Raw genomic sequence first — 14,748 nt, forward strand, 5'->3', positions numbered from 1 at the left:
AGACGCATACTTTGCATACATACATACAGGCTATCTTGTCTTACTGCAGCAGATGATGTGTTATAAGCACCGGCATTAGTTAGTCTCTGTTCTCCAGCCTATCACCATGATCGCAGGTGTCTTGGGTGCTTGCCCCTCATTTCAATAATTGCCCAAGTTCCGTCTCTGGTAGTTGATGTTAATCAATTCTGCTCGCCATCACACACGGCTGAACCGGAAAGGATTGCTGTGCGTCGTTCCTAATTTTGCCTTAAATGGCGTGGTATTTTGTAATCTCAGATACACAAACAACAATGCCTAACTTTGTTAACCCCAGATACTCCAAAGCAAAAATGCAAACCGAGAAAGTTTGTACTCGGACATAAATGACATCGTCAGCCAACTTTCAACCCTGCCACTAATAATACCACATTGATCTGCCATGCCGGTAATACTCCACGCCCTGTTTATGCAATGGTCGTGATGTTCGTAATCGTAATATGAATTTTGTAGTATCCTCAACACCTACGAATGCCCAGCGTCATTGTATTGGCATTGGTAAAGTTCTAGTATGGAGGAGGAGGGGGGGGATAGTTGTAACCACCAGGCATTGGCGGCGGCGCTCCAAAGTTGGGGGGTCGTCTCATTCCAGGGCCGGGAGTTCGACGGTCGGCTCGAGGCATAGGCATCGGTGGAGGCTCCTGGTGCATCTGGCCTGGGTCGCCACGGTATCCTGGGGGTACGACTGTGCCAGCGGAGCCGGGAGGGTTATTGCTGTTTCGGCGGTTTACTTTTCGTAAATTGGATAACGATCCTAGTGGCGGTTCTTTAACCGCCGGCTCATCCTCCGCCGGCAGTGTAAGCTCAACAAGTCCAAAGAAATATTCAAGTACTTCGGGGTAGCGTTGTACGCTCGCCTGCCAATCTTCGTCAATGCCACGTTTCAATGAGGCTTGCGCTTCGGCCACTTGCGTCGGATGAGGCGGGGCATGATAATAATGGTAAGCGTGGGCAGTGATTCGATCCATATGCGCAGCATGGGCAGTCTTTCGTTGATCGGTGAGGAGGCGGAAATATTCAAGTATGTAGTCTTGCGCATGGCCTCGAACCCAGGAACTATAGAGTCGTACGGTCAGACCTATTTCGACTCGTAGCGAGGATCAAGAGCTATTACCGTATTTCAGTATATATCGACCGCATCATACGGTCCTCGGCTTGTTTGACAGCAACGTCAAGACCCTTAGCCTCACACTCACATGCCATATTGGCCGGGGCATGGCATATCGCACAGTCAGGATCCATCCTGATGACAGACTTGCCAGGATATGAGTATTTCCTGGAAAACATCTTAGCTGAGGTATCAGGCGAAATGGATTACACAAAGTTGGAGCGGTAGCCGTGGTGCGAGAGAAGGGCGGGTAAACAATATTCATCTACGGTCAACTCATGACATCGACGTGAGATCCCCCTCCAACCCCGCAGACGATCTTCATAAGGATGTATATGCGTAGAGAAGAAAACCAGCAATGTCAGGATTAAATCATGGATAGGTAGGCAAAGGTGGCAGATGTAAGGGTAGAAATGTCAGAGGAAAGTCAAAATGGACCTACTGTGACTTAAAGGCACGAGCCGTGTCAAAGTCGATTGAAGACCGTGGCGGTAAGAGATAACGACACCGGGTTGGAAAATGGTCTGGTTTGCCTGTCGAACACCAGCTCGGGGAAGGAGAGCAAGCACCTGTTTCGCTGGAGCCGTATGTGTCCTGCAATGCAAGTAGCAGCAGCTCTCGGGGCTCGAGCTGGGAATGGAGGCCGAGGGAGAAACTGAAGAGCCAGAGAGCGAGCGAGATGAAAGAAGTCGCGTGGGGAAGGAAGCGATGTGGAGAGAGATCGAATGAGGACAGGCGGACCACGTCTACAGTCGTGGCTCGAATGCGGGACCACGGATCGTATGCAGGCTGGCCCAATGGCTTCAAACTGGTACAAGGGAGGGGTTGATGGCCACGAACCGTCGTTGGGCGATGGTGCGGCTCATGTGCTAGAGGCAGGAAGGGTGGTGTTGACAGACAGTAGTACCACAAAAGATGGAGGGGTGAGTGGAACGTTGGCAAGAGGATGCAAGGCAAAAAGTTGATCAAGATGAAATGGCAGACCCTTCCAAAGCTCGAGTTGACGTAAGATATTGACTTGCTGAGACGAATAAAGCAGATTCGAATGGGGAATCTGTGAGAATGCAAAAGATGTCGGACGTGACAAATAGGTAGTCAGTTCGGCTGGAAATGTTGAGCGTCTTACTACAAAGGATCAACAAATAAAGGCCAAGGACGATCGTGGAGCGAGCCCCAGCAGTGAGCAACAAGGTAAAATAATACGACAGAAGGGGCGATGCACTGAAAAGGCCGGCGAGCGAAGCACAAGAGGCTCTGTTGTCGCTTTATTCACTGCTGCAGCACACGTTCACCGCATTTTGGCATCCGCAAGCGTCTCTTGTTAAGTTCGGGAAGCTGGGGCTAGCCCGATACTTGTCGAATAGCAGCGAACGCCAGTGATGGGCCATTCCGGGTGAGATGCATGATCCCATCGGATCGAAACGAGGTGAAACGAACGGGCTGGGGAAGAAGTATTGCGTCGAAGAAGAGCAGCTGGCAGATATGTTTCTAGATGACTGACTGTATTACTCCTTCTCCATAATATAAAATGCATGGGCTCAACGGGTCGAATAGAGTGCTCGAAAGACGTCTCAAATCAGAACCATAGTTGCGCCTGTTTTTATGGTTGCTGTGCTGTGCTGTTGCAGTGCTGTACAACGCCGCCGAGGTCCGTGGGCATGATGCATCGCATCGTGGTGATCGGGTGCGACATGTTGAACAAGGAGAGAACCCGCACGGGAGAATGAAAGCCTGGTCATGTACTAAGTCAAAGGCATAATAAAATGATGGAAACAAAGATGAAGTTGTAGGAGAAGAGAAGAGAAGAAATGAGGTTCCAGATGTGAGGTTGCCTTGTTGCACTGCCTTGTTCTGTTGTAGTCCTAGCAGAGACCTGAGGCATGGATGGTAGGTTAGTAGGCAGCCTGGAGGGGCACCTACCTACCTGTAGTTGCCATCATTCTCTAAGCACTGAAGTACTCTTTCCCTTTTGGGACTTATATGAGAGCCACCTCTCATCATACATGCTAACTTAGGTACTAAGGTAATTAAAGATAGACAAAAAGTATCCATGCAGGACTATATCAAGTTGTTTTATAGTATCTGATGACAGTTTGAGGCTATTGTTTCCAATCCTGCTTTTCTCAAATCAAGGCGCATGCTGCACAATCTGAACTTATTTATAGGTATTACACTGCGTAGGTACTATGGCATGTTCTCAGCGATCAGACAGATACATTCCTCCTTTCTCAAAACTACCGATGAAATCATGTTATCAGAGAAATGATATCTAGGATAATCAATTTATTATTCTGGAACTAAAATCTTGACTTCCCACTTACATACATACATCCCTAGCGTGCAGCATGCTCTTATCTTATCGGCATGAGAAGCCAAACAAATTTCGGACCTAGACATCATGGATATATTCAATATTGACCTCGATCCTTCAACGCCAAGTCAGCGATCGAGTGTCGCGTAACTCCCTAATCATGGCCCCGCGATGCTCAATGGTGTCTTCGACCTTTCTTCCTTTTCTATACCCCTCAATTTTCCTTACAAGACAAACTTTCTCGGGCGCATCCGCTCTACGACGTCGATATAACTCCACCGTAAACGATCTTCCAGAGTCACGATTGAACCCCGCTCCTGACGATTACGCCTCCCCAAGCTTCTCTGACAAAGCTTTCCTTACTCTTTATGCTGGACGTGGTGGAAATGGCTGTATTTCTTTCTTGCGCGAAGCTTATCTAGCTGAGGGTCCTCCCAATGGCGGCGACGGAGGCCATGGCGGCAATGTCTATATCCAAGCAGCCCATGGCGAGACTTCGCTACACAAGTTATCTCGCAAGCGTTTCGTGCGTGCTGGTCGCGGGAAGCATGGTCAGGGAAGCGCAAAAAGTGGAACGCGAGGAGACGACATTATAATAACTGTACCTGTGGGAACAGTCGTCCGTGAATTAGAGCGTGAGGATCCGGTAGCCGACGAGGAGATGGATATGCGACTATGGCGAGCCCAGCAGAAGCAAAAGAGGCGTGAAGAACGCCAAGCAGCTCTGGAACGAAAGCAGAGGCAGGAACATGAAGAAGAGATTCATGAGGAGGAAGAGGAGGAGTTTGAAGAGGAGGAAGAGGAAGAGGACGACCATGACCCTGAGCGTCGCAAGTGGCTTCTATACCCTGGGCTGTCCAAGACCGACGTCAAGAATACAGTTTTCCCCAAGTTACCCAAACGTACTCGGCTACTCAAACAACCACCTCCTACAATCCGTCTTGACCTATCTCGTCCTACTCCTACGCCTATTCTCCTTGCAACAGGCGGTATCGGCGGTTTGGGCAACCCTCACTTCACTTCGCGGGCACACCCTCGCCCAATGTTCGCTACCAAAGGCGACGATGCTGTCACTATGAAAATCGAACTAGAGCTTAAGCTCCTTGCTGATGTCGGCCTTGTCGGTCTCCCCAACGCTGGAAAGAGTACTCTGCTCCGTGCCATCACGAATAGCCGTACTCGAGTTGGTAACTGGGCTTTTACGACCCTTCAGCCCAATATCGGCACGGTTGTTCTCGACAAGTACTCTGGCCGTCCTGCCATCAAGAGCTATCGACGGTACCCTGCTCAGTTGGGTCTGCCCGAGGAGGTTGAGACTGAGCCGCGCACTCGCTTCACCATCGCCGACATTCCCGGTTTGATTGAAGGAGCGCACCTTGATCGCGGTTTGGGCATCGCTTTCCTACGTCACGTCGAGCGTGCTGGCGTCCTTGCTTTCGTTGTTGACTTGTCTGCTGGCAATGCAGTGAAGGCCCTCGACTCACTCTGGCGTGAGGTTGGACTGTATGCCCAAATGCGTGATGAGGAAGAGGCTGATCGGGCAATCGAATCTAACATTGATTGGGACGTCACATCAGACCTGAGCGGCCCCATGAATTATTCCCCTGAGTCTGAACTTGACCAAAACTCGAAACAAAAGCAGTCATTGCAAATTGCTGGAAAGCCGTGGTTTGTTGTAGCAACCAAGGCGGACTTGCCAGAGACGCAGGAAAACTTCAAGGAGCTCAAGCGATACCTCGACTGCATCACAAAGGGTGAAAACCCACACCCAAGTGGTGTCGAGGAGGCGTGGACCAAGGATTGCGCCGTTATTCCAATAAGTGCAATCAATGGCCAAGGTGTTGATAGAATTGTACACTGGACTGTAGGATTATTAGATGAGTAGGCGATGGCGTTGACATGAGCCAAAATTGTAACAATAGCATGATATCTACATGAAGCCTTACCAAATATTGTGAAAAGCATAGGATCACAGCACAAAATATACTCGGCAAGAAAGGGTCTGCTAGGTTCTTAACACAAAATTGCATTATCATTTGTATCGGAATTTCATCCTCATCGCAATTCAAACTGTAATAACACCAAAGTAACATCAAGCAGTTGTACATATCGAGACATCTTTAAGCCTCTGTTTTCTCCTCACTCTCTGCCTCCTTGGTAGGCTCTGCCGCAGACTCGGTCGCGATCTCTACATCAGCAGTCTCCTCGGGCGATGGCAAATCGGCCACATCAACTTCCTCCTTGACCTCCTCAGCCCCCTCGGCAGCCTTTTGCTGATTCTTTTGTGCGACAATGTTAATAAGAGGAGATGTGTCGTTGAAGATACGTAGCAGCATAGCGGATCGGTCCTCCTTGGGAAGCATGAGATTGAGCGAGTGAATGCTCTTCCACAAAGGCAGAGCCATGCGCTCCTTAAAGTCAGGATCTGAACCATCAGGCTCAATGCGCAGGACAGCGCAGCCCATACCCATATCGCGAACACGCTCGCCAATCTCGTCGAAGCGCTCGTACTTTCCGTCGTTAATACGAGGGAACATCTCGATGAGGAGCTTGCGGAATGTCTCCTTGTTGTGAAGGTGCACAACACGGGGCTCGCCGACGTAACCCTGGAGGATGGGCATACCCTCAGCCTGGATACGCCATCTGCAGATGTCCGCCGAGGGAGCATCTTGCTTCATGTACATACGGACACCACCATGGATGAACTTGATGCCACGACCCTCGTTCTCGATGAGGATATCGCGAAGGAGAGCGCTGGTATAGTAGATAGCCTTGGCGGGCTCACCCATCTCGTTTCGCACCATGTATCGGTCAACGGGGAATCGCTTGGAGATGTGATAGAACTCCTTGATGTTCTGGACGGTGGGGTGGGAGATGTCTAAGTACTTGAATGCCTCCTCGATGGGACCATTTCGGCGAGGCTTGCTTCCTTCCTGGCTCACTTGAGCAACAGGAGTCGCGGAAACCGAAGGGTCAGCAGAATCAGTCTTGACCTTCTTAGCAGGCTGATCTTGAGCTTCCTCAGACTCGAGAGAGCGTTTGTTGCCGTTCGAAGAGGCATCATCCATAACAACATCCTCTTGGCTCACGTCGACAGCAACAGGCGCTATCTCAACCTCGGTCTTCTTCTCAACCTCGGTCTTCTTCTCAACCTCCTCCTTGGCGGGTGCCTCCTCGGCAACCTGCTCGTTGGGAGTAGCCTCAGCAGGAGTTTCTGTCTTGGCAGGCTGCTTAGCCTCTTTACCCTCATTCTCGTTCTTGGCCTTGAACTCGGTCTTCTTCTCAAGAACTGTGATAAAGAAACCACCGGTATCCTGCATATGGGGGTAGACTCGCATGCAGCGCTCAAGAGGCAGATCAGCGCACACAGCACCCTCAAGTCTGGGGAACATGGTCTCAACAACTCGCCCGGGGATGACACCTTCGGCATTCTCCTTGGCAAAGTCCTCGACCTCCTTCCAGGAGCTCCAGACTCTGGCGCTCTTGTCCATAATCTTCCAGTTCTTCATTCCGGGGGCTCGCTTGAGGTTGGGGAGCTCATTGCTACAGTCGACAATCTCAACGTTTGCGGGGCCGCCACATCGCTCAATAGCAGAGACAACGACGGACTCGTTCTCGACAGGGTTCATACTGCAGGTGGAGAAAACGACTCGGCCACCAACCTTGAGCAACTGCAGAGCACGCACCAAGATTCGGATCTGTGTCAGATGCAGACCAAGAGCACTACCAGGCTGCCAGTCTTTCCAGATGGCAGGGTTCTTTCGCAGAGTGCCATCACCAGAGCAAGGGACATCAGCCAGAATGCGGTCGAACTTGAGGTAGGTGGGCTTCTTGTTGTCCTTGGCGGGGAGTCTGATGGAGGGGAACTGGGTGGCATCGTGGTTCGTAACGAGAAGGTTTGGGGACGAAAGTCGCTTCAGCTGATGGACAAGCATGTGTCCGCGCTTGTAATCGGAGTCGTTGGCAACGAGCATACCAGTAGCACGTCCGGCGTCGCTGGGGTCGGCTTCAAGATCGGCCTCCATCTCCTCCTTGGTCTCGGCACCCAGATCCAGGCCATCCTCCTGGGCGTAAGATCGGAGAACCTTGCGCACGCGAGCCTCCTCGCCCTGGTGGATCATCTCAAGCAGTTGCGCGGCCTTGCTTCCAGGAGCAGCGCACATGTCAAGGACGGTCATACCGGGGCGGAGGTCCATCAGCAGAGGTGGAATCATACTGACAACCTCCTGTCGGCTAATGTTTCCAACGCTCGTCTCGGAAACCAGGAACTTCTGGAATGCGGCGAAGGGAGGGAATTTGCGAATGACATTTTTGGGTGTAGTCATCCACCAAGCCAGGTCGTCGGGGTACCAGGGCACGGGCTGAGGAGGCTCGACGGGTCGGCCATCCTGGTGCTCGATCTTGACGATCTCGGGGATGTATCTGGTCTGGAGAAGGTTCTTGACAGTGACGGCGTGTCTGGACGCAAAAGTTAGCCGATGGCATCGATTTTTCGCGTCAAGGCGGTTGCAAACATACCCTTTGGAGCCACAGAACCTGAAGCTGTTGGGCAGCTCACGTCTCAATGCCTCCCAGTAAGCATTCTTCTCATCCTCGGGCAGTTGGAGAAGAGAATCATAGAAGCGCTGGAGCTTCTCGTTCTCCTTGGGGATGGCAGGATAGTCTCTCCAGCCGCCTCCATCGCGCGCACCGCCTCGGCCACCGCCGCCGCCGCCTCTTTTGCCTTTGCCCTGTAGCCGTCAATGTCAGCAAATCGTAATTGGTGCGGTTTTGTGTTTGTTTTGTCGTACCCTGAAGCTCTTTTTACCCATTGTCGCAAATGTTTTGAGGTGTGAAGACATCCAAAAATGGAATGCGATAAATTTTCTGGTTCTAATGGATGGCTGAAAATTGCCCCGCCACCCACCTGCAAGTATGGGGCGCTAGTTATGCAAGGTTCAGCGCCTTTAGTTCCGGGCCGTAGGTCATCATAACTCACTTAAGAGGCTTCTCCGTCGAGCATAAAATCTTTATCTCCTCCTTAAAAACAATTTCTTGGGATATTGGGAAATTCTCATGGGTGCTGAAAGAACAAGACGGAAGGGATTTTATTTGCCCATTATTTCGCTCCAAATCTTAGCGATCGGATAACTTTTCTCTCACTCCCTGGCCTAATGATTTTGAAAACAAAACACTTCTGTACTATGACTTACCTAGTAGTAGTAGTAGGTAAGTAGGTATCTATCTAGTACTTCCCCATTGCATGTGACTGTCATGTTGATACCTATGACATGACATCTCTCAAATCTCAATTTTAATCTTTTATATACTATCAAGATAACAACCTCGATCTAAAATTGTTACCGATATGCTCACATGTCTTTAACTTGAATATATATGCCGCTCGTGAGATATTATATTTACACAAAACCACTCTATTCTTCAACTGACTTTTTTCCTTTTTCCCTTTTTTGAAAATTGTAACCCTCCCCTTCTTCCTCATTGCAGAAATCCAACCAAAAGTATAGATATCATATAAGAAGGAAGTAGTCGGACGTTTTCCTATCTGAAATATCAGAAGTTCGTACGGTCATTCTCTGTAGTTATTTGTTTGTCTACCAACTATGTGTTACAAGCCGACGTCTATGACAAAGCCGAAGCCGAAGCCGAAGCCGAGCATGTGGCTTCAACACCTCAGTACATCGTTGGAACCGACGCGCTCTCATTTGTGATTATACAATCTACTCTAACTCTCGTGGTTCTGCAGCATTTTGCTCTGGTTGCCTTTTTTTTTTTTTTGACTCGTCGTATTTCTTCGACTTACATCCCAATCAAGTGTGTATGACTTTTGCTTTTGCCATTTCCTTTTACTGAATCGTCCCTGTATTCAAAAGATCACGCTACTGTTCAAGATATCATGAGTAAGGCGCCTCACAAGTCTTCTCGACGACCGAATGGGCGATTAGAGGCCTGTGATCAGTGTCGATCGCGTAAAGTTGCATGTGATCACAGACGACCAGACTGCGTGAGATGTCAAAAGAGGGGGGATATTTGTGTTTACACAATATCAACATCACGGACCGGAGCCAAGAGAACGACTCAAGCAGGTCTAGAGCTACTGAGTCCATCAATGTCAGAAACAAGAAACTCACAGCCTGTCACGCCCATGATACGAGATTACGCTTTCAATCCCGGGTATCTTGGCTTCACAAGTTACAATTCTGCCTTTCAGGGAGCCCGCGAAAGTCTATCCGTTCCGGCGACAAGCCCAGACTGCACTGATATATCAAGTCCCAGAAATGAAGATATATGCTTACGAAGACTGCCTTTACCAACACAGCAAATGTGTCTTGTTGTTCTACAATACCTCCCAGAGCGGCCAGAGGCACATATGGTATTCCATGATGAACCGGGTCACGAATCAACATCGTGGTCTCATGCTGCTGTGTCAAAAATCATTACTTCTTTGCGGCAGCTCTTCCGCCAATTCGAAGGTAGCGAGTCCTTTGACGAGGAGGTTGCTGATATTCTGTGCCGCAATACCGCTCGACCAGTGCAAGATACTTTTGACAATTTCGATGAGTGGATAGCTCAGTTCTGTGGACAAAATATTCGATGGGAATCAATAGGTCTGTTATGGGCACATGTTGAGGGCCTCTCGGATGCTTTGTCGACGTTAAAGTACCGCCAACTCAAGTGGGTAGAGGGCAAGAAATCTTCTGTCGTTTCACACGAGCATTTGTACTATATCATCGAAATATCACGCCAGTTTACAGCTGGGAACGATATGTTGCTCGATCTCTGTCGTCGACATGCCGCGCTTGCAACTCTGGTTTATGGCGATGCAAGCCCCGTGTATTGGAATGCACACAGCCTGTGTGTTTCAATGCTACTTTTTCTTGGTCGTCACGCTCCAGAAACATCCAAGTCTCAACGAAAGTCTGAAAAGATTTCATTCTGCACCGAAAATAGGCGTTTTCTCTACTGCTACATCTTTGCCAACGACAAGTCCATGGTCTCATTTACTGGCAGACCGCCACTCCTTAGTCGCCGTTACTGCTCATCCCAGGCCCCCTTGGACTTGTCTGATAGCTGCATGATATCAAAAGAATCAATGACAGAGGAGTTGGAGGCTTTGGATGAATGGGGCTGGAATACCAAGGGCGAGATCCATGCCAACAGCTATATACGGGCTCGCTTCTTGAAGTCCTATCTTTTGGACGAGGTGATAGAGATTGCACTTGGTAATGACACTCACGTTACGCTTGATTATCTTGAGTAAGTATGTCGATGAGTAGGGCTTATACATATTCGCTAAGATGAAACAGAGACACCAAGGCTCGAGTAAACCAGTTTTTCTTCGAGATGCCATCACATTTGATTTTTGACTACCAAAATCTTGACGAACCGGATCTTGATATAAATGTTCTTTACTTGCGAATCTTGCTCTATCTGAGCCATAAGAGGGATATCTTCGTGATAGAACGGCTATTGCTCCAGCATGGGGCGATCGATGATGGCTCCTTGCTGACAACCAGTTTTGATTTAGTCAAAGTCACAGTTATACTTTGGATACACAAGAACAGATTCGCCCCTATGAGGCGAAATTTTGAATGGCTAGTAAGTGCCTGCGGCTCTTATCGTTAGCGTTTTCTAATTTTGAACAGCTAGTTGCATATGCTGCTCCTGGGGGTGGTATTCTGTGTCAAGAGTTACTTCGACCAACTTTCTTTGGTGTTCACTCTCTAAATCCTGCTCTTTCAAGATCGAGTATCGTACAGCAACTCAGCATGCTTGTCGCTTTCCTAAACTGGGTTGGTCCAGGCTCGCCAAACAGAGTGGTATGCAGTGATTGCGAGACTATCATCCAGCGAGTGCTTGATGAGCACTTGAATACTTCGCCGACAAACGATGCGGGATTGGAACCCTTGGGTCAAGGCTTTCCTCGTTCCCTAGGGTTCAAGTTTGAATTGTTAAACACATTCGAATGGCTAAATACTGTAGAGAGATAGATGCCACGATCGTCGACAGATGGCTCGTAGGTAGCGAAGTTGACCTCAGAGCTTTTGGGGCTTTAAAGAGCCTAAGAAGTATCGTCTCAGTAGCATAAACTGGTCTCTTAATTTCGTCTCTCGGTCTTCTAGCGGCCAATCTGTCTAATATCACAAATAGGCAACACTGTGCTATGCAAGGGCTGCCTACAATACTATGCTCTTCTGCCGTTATTTCTGCAAGTCAAAGAAAGCACATTTTTGGGTCACTGATCCTGCTTCGGGACATTATGTAAGTTAAGTGGTATCTTTATTATCATCTCTCCCGCAGGAGGTCGTCTATAAGCTCATACAAAGTCCAGTGGCTAGTCTAGCTAGCTTTGACTTAATAAAATGCCAACCAGGGCATGAATCATAAAACACAATTGACCAACGCAGAGAAGATCTACATCATCAATCCGCCGAAGAGACCGGCCATGGCCATACCGGCAGTCATCAGACCCCAGCGGATCTCTCCCCTGGCCTCAAGGCCAGCGTTGGCGTCTGAGGACTCTGTTGACGAAGCGCTGGTCTCGGTGCTGGTACCGGTAGCTTCGGCGGTACCAGAGGGGGCCCAAGTACCGGTGGCAGTGGCAATCTCACCGCCACCAGTAGATCGGGGAGCAACGCTGTCATCAGAGTCCTCAGCAGCCTTGGCGAAGTTGGCGTAGCTTCTTTGTCCGCTCGTACTGTTTATCCTGTTAGTATGCATGACCTTGAATGTAGAAGAAGTATGAACTTACGGAGCATTAATAGCACCGACCATACCGTTCTGGCAGTGAGCTCCAACAGCACAGTAGTACCAGATGGGGTCCTCGGACGTAACATTGATGGTGAAGACCTTGTCGCTCATGCCCTCCTTGACATCCCAGGTGCCGCTAAAGAAGGCGGTGCTGTTGATGGGCTCGCAAGGCTTGGCGAAGCTGCTCTGGGCGACATTGTGGGTGCCCTTGTAGAAGTGGAATTCGACAGTGTCGCCAACCTTTGCGGTGGTCTCGGCGGGCTCGAATGTCAGACCACCGTCTCCGACCTTGACCAAGTGCTTAGCAGCTGAGGCGAAGCTGGCAGAAAGTGCGAGAAGAGTGATGGGAGAGGCGTGCATTGTGGCGATTGTATTAGTGTTGGTGTAGAAGAGGATTGAGCTGTTGGTATGTTTGTAGAGTTGGGATGAGATGAGATGAGATGAGATGATGAGAGTGTGTGATGTTTGATGCTATTCTGGAAAACGAGTGTTTCTTCCTTCCTCTTTATACTTGTTCCAATTCGCACTTACAGACTGAAATCTACTTGACCCTGAACCCCTGTCACGATGTAACTGTACCAGATGCGACTGTTAGAAACTTCTTACTAACCTCAAACAAGGGTGAAGCACAGGGTCATGTCGGCCGCTCACAGCCTCAGCCACTCGGCATATGTATCAAATCTACCAGTTCGGATGGTTTGATACTCCGACCTGAGTTGTTTTGGCTTTCGGATAGACGGCGCTAGATAAAACCAGACGTTAAACGAACCCGAGACTCTTCGTGTAGCATCGCTCAACTCCATGCCGCCTACTAGTGACCTAGGCAATTGATTGAATTGGCTTTCTTTTCTCGAACGTCGGCAATTCAATGCCGTAGAAGCGGGCGCGCCCTGAGCCAGGCATGCTATACCGTTTCGAAAAACAATAGTCTGGACGCCATCGCCGTTGTGTGCAGGACGCCATAGGCCTGGCGCCTCGAAGAGAATTATCACAGGTCGAGCCTCTCTTGCTGGGAGATTCGAAACAGGAGATAACTCGCACCGTAGCCGAAAACGTGTCAGTCGAGTTGAAACTGCTTGGCTTGGTTAATAGCCATATTATCGTGTTTCTATCTGTACCCGACCCAATGAATGTTAGTTCAGGGTCTAAAAGTTTCGTTACCGAGACTAGTATATACCCCGGATTTGGGTCTTGGCGCGCGTGGCAGGCCACTGGCATACTGCAATGCATTATTGACAGGTTCTGGGACGTTTTTGTTATTGATGAGCACGAGGCCTCCGGTCTAGATCGATTCAGAACAAATCTCTTTACCCACCAAACAACGAACTCGACAATAGTCGTTTACCAGTAACCGCCATTACGACTAGGTAACCATATATTAGGTCGGTAGTGTACTGATGCAGGCACGAGAGCGAGCAGAGAATGGCGATACTTTCACCAACATTAAATTAAACAAGGATTTCACAGTTGGGTAACAGTAAACAATAAACTTTGATCAGCGCGATCTACCTCTGGTCAAAGCATGACAACTATGTATTCTAATGTCAAACAAAGACTCCACCACTATTGATATGACCCAATAGTGCAATGCTAAAGGAGACACTGATTTTCCCTCCCCACATTCAAGTCCAGACATTGTAACGATTGATGTTATCAAAGTCGGTGAGATATTCAACAATTTCCCGACTAGGCTATAGTTATACCAGCTCTATAGTTATAGAAATATATGTTTCATGCAGCGGTCCTTAATGACAACTTTTCCATGCAATACCCAAGCGATGTCTGTTACCCTATAACCAGCCCAAACATTGATGTTGCCCATGATCTTGAACATTTTACTTTCGGACACAGATCTCAAAGTAGAAGCTGTAAGAATTAAACTTCACACTTATCAGCATCGTCAACGGGACATACGTAGGCCTGCGCCACGACTGACAGGTTTGTAAGATGTTAGTAACTGTTAGCTAAGTATTTCCATTTGCTGGCATCCAGAATCAAAGCATTTTGTTGGGAAGTGGTCACTAATATCCCACTTCGGCCGATATCTAAAGGTGGGATTCAACATTGAAGTTATCGCCAAGTACACATCAAACTCAAACAAGATGAGCTCTCCACTTGCGGCCGAGTAACCAGGCCTGAGTATCTCGGAGCTTCCTGCTCCCGAGCGGCTTCACGAAGACTGTATTCTGCCAGCGCGCGCCGCCTTCGTAATCACTCACGCACGGACCACCATTCAAGCCCAGTATATAGTCTCGGCTGCCTACTCACCTTTCCTCTTCTTTTTCTTTTCTTCTTCATACTTACCTTGTTCCGAGGAGGCCAGCTCATGAATTGGCTTCCTCAGCATGGAAGGCCTGCATTGCACATCGCGGAGTCGTTTCCTTGCTCTATTGTCCTTCGGGGCCATAGGGGGCGCAATTTTTGATTTAAACCTTTCATTATGTGCTTGGCTTGATGCCGGGTCATGGAGAAGGGTGTTTGCTGTAAACTTATATAAATTGATAAGTCGAGCTTATTGGCGGTCTGGTAATTGATCGTA

General features: G+C 48.9%; 5 protein-coding genes across 5 annotated transcripts; 2 read left to right on the forward strand and 3 right to left on the reverse strand.

The window, feature by feature from the left end:
• Window positions 1–545: 545 nt before the first annotated feature.
• On the reverse strand, window positions 546–2,013 carry FPOAC1_011891 (uncharacterized protein; the record flags this gene model as incomplete). The annotated part of the gene is made up of 4 exons (XM_044856258.1): window positions 546–1,095; window positions 1,154–1,331; window positions 1,590–1,741; window positions 1,988–2,013. The coding sequence occupies 4 exons, from the start codon at window positions 2,011–2,013 to the stop codon at window positions 546–548; spliced, it is 906 nt and encodes a 301-aa protein (XP_044703571.1).
• A 1,605-nt stretch (window positions 2,014–3,618) lies between these two features.
• Window positions 3,619–5,343, forward strand: FPOAC1_011892 (uncharacterized protein; the record flags this gene model as incomplete). The annotated part of the gene is made up of 1 exon (XM_044856259.1): window positions 3,619–5,343. The coding sequence occupies one exon, from the start codon at window positions 3,619–3,621 to the stop codon at window positions 5,341–5,343; it is 1,725 nt and encodes a 574-aa protein (XP_044703572.1).
• A 235-nt stretch (window positions 5,344–5,578) lies between these two features.
• FPOAC1_011893 (uncharacterized protein) lies at window positions 5,579–8,269 on the reverse strand (the record flags this gene model as incomplete). Its single annotated transcript, XM_044856260.1, has 3 exons — window positions 5,579–7,916; window positions 7,977–8,188; window positions 8,249–8,269. The coding sequence occupies 3 exons, from the start codon at window positions 8,267–8,269 to the stop codon at window positions 5,579–5,581; spliced, it is 2,571 nt and encodes an 856-aa protein (XP_044703573.1).
• Window positions 8,270–9,780: 1,511 nt separating this feature from the next.
• On the forward strand, window positions 9,781–11,449 carry FPOAC1_011894 (uncharacterized protein; the record flags this gene model as incomplete). The annotated part of the gene is made up of 3 exons (XM_044856261.1): window positions 9,781–10,715; window positions 10,766–11,057; window positions 11,105–11,449. 3 exons carry the CDS (start codon window positions 9,781–9,783, stop codon window positions 11,447–11,449), a joined length of 1,572 nt encoding a protein of 523 aa, XP_044703574.1.
• A 424-nt stretch (window positions 11,450–11,873) lies between these two features.
• On the reverse strand, window positions 11,874–12,569 carry FPOAC1_011895 (uncharacterized protein; the record flags this gene model as incomplete). The annotated part of the gene is made up of 2 exons (XM_044856262.1): window positions 11,874–12,156; window positions 12,211–12,569. 2 exons carry the CDS (start codon window positions 12,567–12,569, stop codon window positions 11,874–11,876), a joined length of 642 nt encoding a protein of 213 aa, XP_044703575.1.
• Window positions 12,570–14,748: the final 2,179 nt, after the last annotated feature.

This window comes from Fusarium poae, chromosome 4 (genome assembly GCF_019609905.1).
Source record: "Fusarium poae strain DAOMC 252244 chromosome 4, whole genome shotgun sequence".
In the NCBI taxonomy this organism is placed as follows: domain Eukaryota; kingdom Fungi; phylum Ascomycota; class Sordariomycetes; order Hypocreales; family Nectriaceae; genus Fusarium; species Fusarium poae.